The sequence below is a fragment of the Artemia franciscana genome, chromosome 2, assembly GCF_032884065.1.
Source record: "Artemia franciscana chromosome 2, ASM3288406v1, whole genome shotgun sequence".
Taxonomy (NCBI): domain Eukaryota; kingdom Metazoa; phylum Arthropoda; class Branchiopoda; order Anostraca; family Artemiidae; genus Artemia; species Artemia franciscana.
The window spans coordinates 54,949,431-54,963,358 of NC_088864.1; the positions used below are offsets into that span (position 1 = coordinate 54,949,431).

The 13,928-nt window shown below is 36.1% G+C and overlaps 1 protein-coding gene across 1 annotated transcript in view; it reads right to left on the reverse strand.

Annotated features, from left to right (window-relative positions):
* Nucleotides 1-1,177: 1,177 nt before the first annotated feature.
* Nucleotides 1,178-13,928, reverse strand: part of LOC136043789 (probable ATP-dependent RNA helicase spindle-E) — a 129,743-nt gene continuing 116,992 nt past the window's right edge. The window contains exons 25-26 of the mRNA XM_065728706.1: nucleotides 7,509-7,784; nucleotides 1,178-1,437 (exon numbers count right to left, since the gene is read on the reverse strand). Of these exons, the coding sequence (XP_065584778.1) occupies nucleotides 1,323-1,437; nucleotides 7,509-7,784 (391 nt within the window). The 3' untranslated portion in view covers nucleotides 1,178-1,322. The remainder of the gene's footprint in view (nucleotides 1,438-7,508; nucleotides 7,785-13,928) is intronic.

Here is a 13,928-nt window from a genome sequence, read left to right on the forward strand (position 1 = left end):
AATTTTGCTATATAATTTTTGAACTTTTATTTTGAATTTGAGAATTTGAATTTTTTCTGATTTCTTTTCGTTGCCTGCTCATGCTTCATTGCTGATTTCTTGGTTACTTCATCATCATCAATATTCACTCTGACGTTCCTAGTTTTTTGACATCCTAAGGACTTAAAAGTCACAATACTGGCGAAATCTATTTTTCCAGTCATCTTCGGCTAAGTTCTGAGGGCTATCACCGGTGATAACACAACTGTAACTTTTCTATGACTTTTCATATATTTGTCCATGAATAGGTAATATCAAACAGAGTCTGTGTGTATTGTCAACGTGTTGATAGAAGGTATGCAGAAAGCAGCACAAGATTTGAATTAGAGGGATCTAATTTCGGTAAGTATTTCTAGAAAGCCTAGTCCTAGTCTTTGTCCCATTTATGCATGGATTTTTACAGTCTAAACTAATTTTTAGTATTTACTTTATTGAGCCTATTTCAGCTTATCTCAGACGCAATTTACCCGCCAGTTTTTTCAGAGGAGCTGAAGTTCATAAACCTTGCAATTCCTTTGAAAAATCGCATGCACATTACCAGAAAATTGTCAAAAGGACGCAATAATTGAATTTCTGGCAAAAAATCATTGTTGCATTCAAAAAATCGCATCCATTTGAATCCAGGGTAAAAAGTATAAACTCAGCTAATTTTGTCAAGGATTTTGAAAAAATATATATTTTTTTGTATTTTCATTGAAACATTGAAAACAACAATATTGTCCCTCCTTTGATATTGAAAACACGACTTACACCCCCCCCCGCCATACATTTTCGTAAATTAGTACCTTTACGATTATCTATGTACGACTGATCACTAGTAAGTGGTTTAAAGCAAACCAAAATCCGTTTCATCAATATAAAAAATTTAGATTTAAAATACACCTGTTTTTTTCTTTTTGTCTAAAGGAAATCGAAAAAAAGGTTAGGAAACTTACAAAACAGTTTTATAAGTTATTTTTAAAATTATTTTTGTCTCAGCTAAAAATGCCACGAAAGGAGGTTCTGGAGCCCAAGTAAAAATACTCCATTCAGTTTCTTTTCTAATGCTCATTATTTTTAGCTATAGGCTTATTTAGTCACTATATCAAATCAGACACAACAAACCTAACTGGTTATTCAACAAGAAGAATTTTTTCTCATCTTTTTTTTTTTTTTTAATAACCAGATAAACGATTAACTGAATACAAAATAAACGCAAAAAGAGGCCTTCGGACATTGCTTAAGAACAAAAATTTCACACTTCTATGCTATGCAAGTCTTAATCATGAGACTTCTAAAATTGGTTAGAGATTTTCATATACACTCTTCATTTCAAGATGCTTGAAACTCTTAAGATGATATTCCATATCTGCTGAAGACACAGAGCAAAAGTTGCAGATCTGACACTCAAGAGGCTTCCTGATAGACAAAGAATCAGTATTAAATAGGATATTCAACATTACAGATTGTTAAAATAGATAGAAAATAGGATAGATTATATATATATATGCATATAGGATAGATTTAATAAATTAAATATTAAAAAAGGATAGATTGCTACAACCAAGGGACAAAATAAAAGGATTGCAAATAATTTAATTATTTTATTCAACAGCGTATATATATACCTCGAAGAGAAAAAGATGGTCCCAGCCTGACCCGTTATTCATATTAATCATTTGTTGAAGGATGGATAAAGAGGATCAAAAAAAGACCCATGCAATAAAAAAAATCCTTGTTTGGTCTTCTAATTAACTTAAATAGATTGGTTTACGCTATTAGTCGCTTAAATGAAATTTCCAAATGACTTGCAGCAAGGGGTTCTGAGCAGCGTAAATTCATCTCAGGTATTAGAGCTCGCTGTGGATAAAAGCTTTTATCGGGACAACTAAGTTATGACAGTGGAAGATGACAGATTGACATGACAGTCATGAGTCATGACAGATTGACAGTGGAAGTCCTAGAGGGATGGGTGAGGGATTGCGATTAAATAAAATTTTTTAAGTGTGTTGTGAGAATGAGAATGATGACAACGGCTGAGACAGTTCATTCCGTCATTATTATCTTTATCATCAGGGTTAAGATTATTATCATTGTCACTCTACGTCTTAGTCGGAAGGACATTGTCATTCAAATTAATAGTTGTCGTTGCCATCAGTTATCATTATTATCGATGCCACTTATACTCTTCACAATCATTACTCTAGGTCCGTTATTCCAAACATGTGGCGCATGCCCCACCGGTGGGTCATGGACAGGACGTGCGCCCTTCAGCTGACTACGTTTTAGAGCCTCCGTTTAAAAAAAAAAAAAACATTTCTCATGTGAATGAGGCCACATCCAGATGTGTTTAAAGGGCCAAAAATGAGCATGATAGTATTGCAATGACGATATACATTGCATAATAGGTGTGGTATTCGGATAATATTTCTTATTAGTATGAAGTATGCCTACAGGAAGACCCCAAAAAATAATACCAAGCTGGTGATCTTTTAGTGACACCAATTCAAGAACATATCGGATGGGGGGGGGATGGATTTTATTACTATTTATTAAGACCCGAAAAATAGAACATGTTGAGGAAATGTCCTTAAAAAGGGGGAAGCGGTGACTTTGCTGTTTGGATAAACCGTTAAATAAACCATCCAAATCCAGTTTCTCCTCTTTTTCAACGTCCATGATCGTGAGATTACTGAGTCTGTCATTTCCATCGAATGTCGATAATCCCTCACATGCCCTAATGCCAAGAAGAATCGTTCATTACTGGCAGTCATAGCAGGTACATTTTCATCATCAGAGTAGATCCATTTTCAAAGTGTCACATTTTGAAAGGTGCAAGTTTGCGAGAAAAAGCTGGCATTGTAGGGCATAATCATCAACATCTAAAATCACTTTATAACGACACACTACCCTTTCAACTTCTGAAAATTCTAGAAAATCCGGTATTGAAGGGTAGAAGGAAGATAAAGCGTCAAGGTGAGGCACATTTTGTCTGAAACGTCTGTCCATCTGGCTCGTGAAACAGTCTATCCCCTTCAAGCACAAAAAAATTACTGTTGCGTTTACCGGTTGTTGAATTTGAAAGGGTCTTTGAAACGAGTGGAAATGGCCTAACTTCTCTTATTCCAAGGATTCGCTTATGTTTTCAGTGAAGTTTTTATTCATTATCATTTCTCAGCTTCTGGAGTGTCTCGTGTATCCCTGACATCAGTGCAAGTACTTTACAAATCAGCCAATTTTGTGTTCACAGTTGCTCTGACTAACAATTTACAATGACTAACACTTTTTTCATTCAATGCAAAGTTGAGACAAAAGAGACCGAGTAGATTTTTTCAAGTAATCGTCTTACTTCACACGCTGCCTCACCATCAGAACTAGCAGAGAATCCGGCTAGCACAGCAGCAATACAATCAAACCTGGTCGTGACCTTGGAAATAGAGCGAAATGTGTAAAACCACCGAGTTTGGACGGTTCTCTCAAGCTCCAAGACGTTTTGCCCACTAGTACAATGGGATTCCACAAATAGCCCATATCAAGTGTTGCTGTATGATATTATCACACAGTGTTTGCACCACAGATAAAAATCCGAAAGTTCGCCGATATTTATCAGGCAATCAGTCAAAACTGAGTGTAATCTGTGGGCGCAATAAACTGCTAGCAGAACCTTCTCCATAAGCTCTGCTTGAATTCCATTAGATCCCGTGTATATTACAAACACGCCGTTATAACATTGGGCAACACACATCATCAAACCTACCAAAAACTTTTCTATAGTTTCATAAATCGAGGTGGATAAACTTTAGGCGTCTAATAGTTGCATGTGATAGCAGCCAATTAGTCGCTCCACTACTTTTCCGTTTGACATGCACCTGAGTAGGATCTGTAATTGCTCTTTCCTAGAAACGTCTTTTATCTCGTCAAAAAGAATAGTGCAGGAATTAGCTGATTTTACTTCTGAAATAAAGTCATACCGCGGGGCATTTCCAATCAGTATAACTGCGTCAATTTGGTATTGATGACTGCAATAGTAACCAAATCGGCGCTTTAACTTAACCTTCAGTTTTTTTTCACCTTTAGATATTTCTTCCATCAAACAAAGTTATCCCAGTTTGAAATTTTATAAATACCTAGGTGGGGCAGGGCTCAAAATCGGTTGGGAACTGCTCTAGGTCTTAGAAGAAAGAAAATTGTCATTCAAATTAATTTTTGTCATTGCTGCAATCATCAATATCATCGATGTCATTTATGCTCTTCACCATCGTTACTCTAGGTGTTAATCGAAAGAAAATTGTCATTCAAATTAATTGTTGTCATCGCAATCAGTCATTCTTGTCATCGATGTCATCTATACTCTTCCCAATCGTTACTCTAGGTCTTAGTCGAAAGAAAATTGTCATTCAAACTCATTGATGTCATTGCTGTCAATCGTCATTATCATCGATGTCATTTACACTCTTCATCATCGTCACTCTAGGTCTTGGTCGAAAGCACGTTGTCATTTAAACTAATTGGTGTCACTGTCACCAATCATCGTTATTATCGAAGCTACTCATACTCTTCACCATCGTCAGTCTGGGTGACAGTCAAAAGGACGTTGTCTTTCAAATTAATTGTCGTCGCTGCCATCAATCATCACTATCATCGATGTCATTTATACTCTTAAACATCGTCACTCTAGCTCTTATTCGAAAGAAAATTGTCATTCAAATTAATTATTGTCGTTGCCATCAATCATCATTATAATCGATGTCATTTATACTCTTCACCATTGCTACTGTAGGTCTTAGTCGAAAGAATATTGTCATTCCAATTATCTTTGTCATTGCTACCAATCATCATTATCATCGATGCCACTCATACTTTTCACCATCGTCACTCTAGGTCTTAGTTGAGAGTATGTCGTCATTCAAATTAATTGTTGCCTTTGCCATCAATAATCATTATCATCGATGTCGTTTATACTCTTCGCAATTGTTACTCTAGGTCTTATTCGAAACAAAATTATCATTCAAATTAATCGTTTATTATCATCAATCATAATTATCATCGATGTCATTTGTGCTCTTCACCGTCGTTACTCTAGGTCTTAGTCGAAAGAACATTGTTATTCAAATAAATTGTTGTCATTGCCACCAACTATCATTATTATCGATGCAACTTATACTCTTCACTATCGTCATTCTTGGTCTTAGTCGAAAGTAGCTTGTCATTCAAATTACTTGTTGTCGTTACCACAAATCACCATTATCATCAGTGTCATTTATACTCTTCACCATCGTTACTTCAGGTCTTAGTCGAAAGGAAATAGTCATTCAAATTAATTGTCGTCATTGCCATCAATCATCATTATCGTCGATGTCATTTATACTCTCCACCAGCGTTACTCTAGGTCTTAGTCGCAAGAAAATTGTCAGTCAAATTAATTGATAACGTACTTTGTGGCAGCTGCTATTTCAACAAAACATGTCCAGTATTATTGTAATTTTGAGACAAGGGATTGCCGTTGTCGAATTCCATTTTTACAATAGGAAGCAAGCTTTTCTTTTGAGAAACTAATTATTCACTAGAAGCTACTTGATTCTCCTCTCTACCGACCTTGTTATCAATCTGATGAAAAAAAAAAAAAAATCATCGTAATAGAATTAAATGTCCATCTGCTTCAGAGAATCCAATAATATTGGCGGGGTGCAAAAATCCAAGAAAAATTTTGTGCAAAATTAAAAAAAATTGTTATTAATCACAATTCCATCCATCAAATAAAAAAAACAAACATATTTCAAGAAATGATGAAAATTTACAAAACCACGCCGATTCAAAGAGGTGAAAAGAACTAAAATATGGTTCAGGTATGTCTCCACATAAGAATCAGAAAAAGACCAAAGCAAGAGGTAATAAAGGAAAAAGATAGACTATCTACGAAAGTTGATTTCTCTTTAATAATTATAAATGACAAAAAAATGAGATGACAATACTGAACACTAGTATTTAAACAGATAAAATACAAAGAAGGTTGCAGGGCAAGAATCTCGTTATTAAACCTTGAAAATCAAAATACCATAAAAACTTCTAGACTGCACATGACAATTAATGTGGAACATTTAATTTTTACCCTCTTCCCCCTTCAAAATCTTTGGAACGTTGAAAAAAACGCCATAAAACGATAAATAATTTCTTAGACCACACTACTTCTCCATTTACAGAATTTAAGAGAGCGAAAACAGGGTATAATTTCAATAGAACAATGGAATAAAAAAAAAGAGCATACTTTAAATAATAAAAATTCGAATATTTTGACTCCAGACCCTTTATCAACGAAAAAAAAAATCTACAGCTCCCGGAGGTAGAGTCCAAAAATATTCTGATTTTTATTATTTAATTTTTTTTTCTGGTTCCAATATTCTATTGAAATTACACCCGCTTTCTCTCTTTTAAATTCCGTAAAAACTGCAAAAACATTAATATAAATTTTGAGTAATAGAATCCTTAAATTAAATAATAAATATAAAATGTATAACTTTCGGTTGTAATTCTATAAAAGCAAGATACATAGAACAAAATTAATTAGATCTTGTTCACTGTGGCTCTGAAAGAAAGAATGTGTTTTAAGAACATTCCAGAAACTCTAAGAATCTTTGTTGATGAATATGTAAAGCAAACTACATAAAACGCGCAAAAAATTTTGTTTTAGCTGTTTCAGGGCACAGATGCTTCAAAATGATAAATATTAAGTTAGTTCCATTAAATAATTAATCCCAATGAAAGAAAAAGAAAACGTAGAGAATAAACAAAGAGGAAAAAGCAAAGAAAGACTTGCCTAGTTGTCACAAAAAGTGAATTAGTTATTGATTTATTATGGGTCTCCTTTTATTGAAGAGACATTTAAAAAAAAAAGCATTGTAAAACTGTAAATCTGAAGTACAATTGTAAAAGTGCAAAATTGTGCAATGTAAGACTAGAATTACAAAATGCTGTTATAAAAAAAGATTATATGCCCCACCAAGTATCAATTGAAAATAATTGGGGGGATAAAAAAAAAACAACAACTTAAAACGCATCAGAATTTTGTTTTTATGCATTTTTGTTACGTTTTTATGAATCGGACAAAAATTCTGGGGAGAGTGGGGGTGGGGTTCAAACCCCATAGCCCCCCTTCCCCTTATACACGTCCTTGCCTAGTTGTCACAAAAATTGAATTAGTTGCTGACTTGCACAACGAACACCTCCTCATTCCTTCAGGGGCATTATCTATATCTATTCATTTAAGCTTTTGTATGTGAACAAATCAGTATCTATACATAATATTGCATAGATTATAAAAAGGAAATGGAATAAATGAAAAAATGTCTATAAATTCAAATGTATAGGATATATATGATAATGTATACACTATAAATTATAATAATAAAAACATCCATACATGATAGTGTATCCTATTATAAAAAAAGAGATAAAAGTAAATGGAATGAAACCTAAAATCAAAACAGAATTACCTAGAATTTAAGGTTCCTTGTGCAATAGCAAGAGTGAGATCATTTAAGTGTTTCAACTTTGCTTCTGCATTTTCGAATTTGACAAGGTCCACTCCATCGTGCATTGCATAAATTTCACTGAAAGATCTTGAAATTGAAGCCGAAAGGACATCATCACTTTCTATCATGCACCAACGTCCCCTATTCCGACTCGGCTGCAGTACAATCGGCTTTCGAGGTCTAATAAGACAGTTTTCCAGTGTCGCACTCGCATTAGTATTGTTTGATGACCTTTTTCTAAAAATATGCAACGTTGAAACATTAGCAACGCCGAATTAGAGTTATATTGAATGGGGCAACGTGAAGCGTTAAAGCAACATTTAGTCAGCTTCGGTGACAGAAGTCTTAGAAAAGTCTTACAGTCTTAGAATTCTTACAAAAGAAACGCTTCAGTATAGTTCCTTCTTCATAGATTAAATAAAAAAAAAACAATTCTTACAAAAGAAACGCTTCAGTATAGTTCCTTCTTCATAGATTAAATAAAAAAAAACAAATTTTTTTAAATGAAAGTAAGGAGCAACATTAAAACTTAAAACGAACAGAAATTACTCCGTATATGAAAGGGGCTTTTCTTCCTCAACACCCCGCTCTTTACGCTAAAGTTTGACTCTTTCTCTTAGCTCTACTTTTTAAAAAAGGAAAAAACTTTAGCGTAAAGAGCGGGGCGTTGAGGAAGAAAAGCCCCTTTCATATACGAAGTAATTTCTGTTCGTTTTAAGTTTTAATGTCGCTCCTTACTTTCATTTAAAAAAACTTGTTTTTTTTATTTAATTTCTGGACGTTTTTTATTCATGCATGTTTTGATCTTGGCTCTCCGCACATAAATAATTAAAACGAAATTTGCATATTAATTTTCTTTTTGGCTAAATGGCTTTCTCATAGTTTTAATCGGAAGATTTTGAGAAAAAAGGAGAGAGGGAGGAAGCCTAGCTGCCCTCTAATTTTTTGATTACTTAAAAAGGCAACTAGAACTTTTAATTGTTTTACGAACGTTGTTTTCATTAGTAAAAAATATACGTAATTTACGAATTAACTTACGTAACGAACTTCTATATTCGTATATTTTTATTGCGTATATGAGGGAGTTCACCTCTCGTCGATACCTCGCTCTTTACACTAAAGCTTAAATTCTGTCCCAATTCCTTGAGAATGACCCTTGAATCACAAAGGCCGTAGAATAAATAGTTGAAAATACTAAAAATACTTTCACGTAAAGAGCGAGGTAATACGAGGAGGTAAACCCCTCATATGTGCAATAATTTCTCCTCGTTTTAAGTTTTAATGCTGCTCCTCACTTTCAGTAGAAAAAACTTCTCATATTTATTTTTTCCTTGTTTTTTTAAATAATGCAAAAAAATCCTGCGCCTCCTTCCTTGAAAGTCTCTTCCCCCATGAGAAGTTTCTCCATAGAAAGATCCTCCCGCTTAACCCCCCCCCCACCTCAACTCTCCCTCCCAAACCAAAAAAAATCCCCCTGAAAACGTCCATACACTTCCCAGTAACCATTACTATATGTAAACACAGGTCAAAGTTTGTAACTCGCAACCCCTCCCAGGGAGACTGCGGGGTAGTAAGCCGTCCCCAAAGACATAGTTATTAGGTTTTTTGACTATGGTGAATAAAATGGCTATCTCAGAATTTTGATCCGGTGACATTTGGGAAAATATGAGCGTGGGAGGGGGACTAGGTGACCTCCAATTTTTTGGTCACTTAAAAAGGGCACTAGAGCTTTTAATTTCCGTTAGAATGAGCCCTCCTGCGACATTCTAGGACGACTTGGTCGATACAATCACCCCTGGAAAAAAAAATAAAAAAAATAAATAAACACGCATCCGTGATTTGTCTTCTGGCAAAAAATGCGAAATTCCACATTTTTGTAGATAGGAGCTTGAAACTTCTACAATAAGGTTCTCTGATACGCTGAATCTGATGGCGTGATTTTCGTTAAGATTGTAATACTTTTAGGGGGTGTTTTCCCCTATTTTCTAAAATGAGGCAAATTTTCTCAGGCTCGTAACTTTTGATAGGTCAGACTAATCATAATAAGAATAATAATAACAATGAATAAAACTAAATAAACGATAAAACACTAGTCCATTTCTTGAAGTATTTAAAATAAAATGTAACGCGGTTTCTTAAAAAGAAAAAGAAGGTGACTCCCGTTGCTGTTAAATCCAACTTTACTTTCTGTTCCTGGCCTCAAATGTTGCTATTTTTAAAATGAAGTAGGTACACAACATAATTTTGCATTACTTTGCCCCGTAACATAACCCCAACCTATGTTCTTATTTCTAACAAAGCAGTATGTACAACTATGTACAGACTTCAGTGGTAAGACAGAAAATCCATTATTTGTTTCCAATGTATCTGACGGCCAGAACAACTTGATTCTGTCTACCGAGTTACAACAACAACAAAAATCATAAATAATTGCGAAACCACGCCCTTGCGTTGATTATTATTATTTGTAGTCGCAGGGCAATCACCTGCATCGTAACGACTTCTATCCTAAAGGATGTCAGAAGCGAACTCCTCACACTGAAAATGAACATATCTTACAATTCTTTCTTACAAGTCACTAGGAAGAAAAGAGACCCCAATGTCGTTTGTTTGAAGACTAATAGAGTTTGCTTCGGCTGTTAAATTACACGGTTTAAAATTCCTTGATTACCGTTTTATTCATTAACAAATCTCAGTATTTTAGAGCTGAAGGCAGGTGCGGCTCCGAAGTGATATATACCTCTGAAATACATTTTTTGTTTATCCTGTTAGCCCGAATTGATTACACAATAAGTTTCATGTGCATCAGCGTTGTCAATGCGGCACAATTGTATCGTTGTTGGTGGAATTTAGAGATACTGGTGCAATGCGGTACGGTTGGAAATTTCTTGGTATAATGGGGTACAAATAGGAATTTTTTGGTACAATACAATTTTCCGGTAAATTTGGTATTTAAATGTTCCTTTTTGACTCGGATATCTGTTCAAGTTTTAGTTTATCAAAAAATTTCTTCTTATGACGGCAAATTTTTAACCTTGTTCAGATAGTAAATAAATCTCTCACGGTACAATTGTAGCAAGAGAACTCATACAGACTATTTCAAAGCGTCGACAATACTGATGTGGATCAGAGCCCTTTTGTACAAAAATCGGAGAAATAAAACAACAAGAGCTAAGAGCTCATATGGCACTTGTGACGAGGCGAGAAGAGCTAAGAGCCAAGAAATCATATGGTATGAGCTCTAACAAAATTCTATGAATCAATAGATTGATTTAAAAAGGAAAATAAGAGGCTTAATGCCGGTCAAGATTTAAAATAAGAGCTCTGAGTCACAAAGTCCTTCTAAATATCAAAATTAATTAAGATCCGATCACCCACTCGTAAGTTATAAATACCTAATTTTTTCTAATTTTTCCTCTCCCTTTTGCCCCCCAGATGGTCGAATCTGGGAAAACGACTTTATCAAGTCAAATTGTGCAGCTCCCTGACACGCCTACCAATTTTCATCGCCCTAGCACGTCCAGAAGCACCGAACTCGCCAAATCACTGAACCCCTCACCCAACTCCCCCAAAGAGAGCGAATCCAGTACGATTCTGTCAATCACGTATCAAGGACATTTGTTTATTCTATCCACCAAGCTTCATCCCGATTCCTACACTCCAAGTGTTTTTCCCAGATTTCCCCCTCCAAATCCCCACAATGTCAAAAGATCTGGTCGGGATTTGAAATAAGAGCTCTGAGACATGAATTCCTTCTAAAAATCAAATTTCATTACGATCCGATCATCTATTCGTAAGATATAAATACTCCAATTTTCATGTTTTCCAAGAATTCCGGTTCCCCCCTCCAACTCCCCCGAATGTCACAGGATCTGGTCGGAATTTGGAATTCGAACTTTAAAGCACAAGATCCTTCTAAATATCAAATTTCATTAAGATCTGGTCACCCTTTCGTAAGTTACAAATACCTCAATTTTCAAAATTACCCCCCCCCCCCAATTCCACCAAAGAGAGCAGATCCGGTCCAGTTATGTCAGTCACGTATCTTAGAAAGGTTTCTATTCTTCCCATCCAGTTTCATCCTGATCTCACCGCTTTAAGTATTTTTTAAGATTTCCGGTCCCCCCAACTGCCCCCCCCCAATTACGCTTGATTCGGTTGACATTTAAAATAAGATATCGGAGTTACGAGGTCCTTCTAAATATGAAGTTTCATGAAGATCCGATCACTCCTTCGTAAGTTAAAAATACGTCATTTTTCTTATTTTTCAGAATTCCTTCCCCCCGCAATTGAGCGGATCCGTTCCAATTATGTAAATCACGTTTGCTAGACTTCTGCTTATTTTTCCAACCAAGTTCCATCCCAATCCCTCCAATCTAAGCGTTTCCCATCATTTTAGGTTTCCCCACCCCAAACTTCCCCCAATGTCACCAGATCCGGTCAGGATTTAAAATAAGAGCTTTGAGACACAATATCCTTCTAAAAATCAAATTTCATGGAGATCCAATCACCCGTTCGTAAGTTAAAAATACCTCATTTTTTCTAATTTTTCAGAATTAACCCCCCCCCCCCAACTACCCCAAAGAGAGCGGATCCGTTCTGGTTATGTCAATCATGTATCTAGGACTCGTGTTTTTTTTCCACCAAGTTTCATCCCGATCCCTCCACTCTAAGTGTTTTCCAATTTTTAGGTTTCTCCCTCCCAACTCCCCCCCAATGTCACCAGATCCGGTCGGGTTTAAAATAAGAGCTCTGAGCCACGATATTCTTCTAAATATCAAATTTCATTGAGATCCGATCACCCGTTCGTAAGTTAAAAATACCTCATTTTTTTTTATTTTTCAGAAATACCCCCCCCCCCCAACTACCCAAAAGAGAGCGGATCCGTTCCGTTTATGTCAATCATCTATCTAGGACTTGTGTTTATTTTTCCCAACATGTTTCATCCCGATCCCTCCACTCTAAGTGTTTTCCAAGTTTTAGGTTCCCCCTCCCAACTCCCCGCCCCCATCACCAGATCCGGTCGGGATTTAAAATAAGAGCTCTAAGACACGATATCCTTCTAAACATCAAATTTCATTGAGATCCGATCACCCGTTCGTAAGTTGAAAATACCTCATTTTTCTAATTTTTAAGAATTACTCCCCCCCCCCAACTACCCCAAAGAGAGCAAATCAGTTCCGATTATGTCAATCATGTACCTGGGACTTGCGCTTATTTTTCCCATCAAGTTTCATCCCGATCCCTCCACTCTAAGTGGTTTTTAGATTTTAGATCCAAGATTTTAGGTTTCCCCCCCTCCAACTCCCCTCAATTTCATCAGACCCAGTCGGGATTTAAAATAAGAGCTCTGAGATACAATATCATTCCAAACATCAAATTTCATTAAGATCCGATCACCCGCTCATAAGTTAAAAATACTTCATTTTTTCTATTTTTTCCGAATTAACCGGCCCCTACTCCCCCCCCCAGATGGTCAAATCGGGAAAATGACTATTTCTAATTTAATCTGGTCTGGTCCCTGATACGCTTGCCAAATTTCATCGTCCTAGCTTACCTGGAAGTGCCTAAAGTAGCAAAACCGGGACTTTAGGTTTTCCCCCTCCAACTCCCCCCAATGCCATCAGATCCGATCGGGATTTAAAATATGAGCTCTGAGACACAATATCATTCCAAACATCAAATTTCATTAAGATCCAATCACCCGCTGATAAGTTAAAAATACTTCATTTTTTCTATTTTTTGCGAATTAACCGGGCCCCCACTCCCCCCCCCCCAGATGGTCAAATCGGGAAAACGACTATTTCTAATTTAATCTGGCCCGGTCCCTGATACGCTTGCCAAATTTCATCGTCCTAGCTTACCTGGAAGTGCCTAAAGTAGCAAAACCCGGACCGACAGACAGACCGACAGAATTGGCGACTGCTATATGTCACTTGGTTAATACCAAGTGCGATAAAAACGTAAAAAGATTATCTTTTGTTCCATTGACACAAGCTACTTGGCCCTTAAATTCCAAGCCAGTCAGTGAGAAAGGGCTACATAACTTTCAGCTGAAAATTTGGGATTGAGAGTAATGTTGAAGAGTCAAGGACCACACTGTGTGTTACTGATCATTTAGGTTGAAAATAATTCGCGTACGGTTTAACTTTAAACAAGGTTCAGTATGCCTACTGTCCAGCTAAAAAATTGACAAGGAGATGGAACAAGAGTTTTGAGGGCCGATGGGTCCACTTGATCCTACTTAAAGGGCCCACAAACCCATAGAGGTTGAAAACAATTGCATTTTTTCTTATTTAAGTTAGATGCAATATCTCGAACCTTTTATGCAAAATCTTGGTTGTGAGAGGCAGGGGGGATGGTGTAAGGGGTTACTGACGA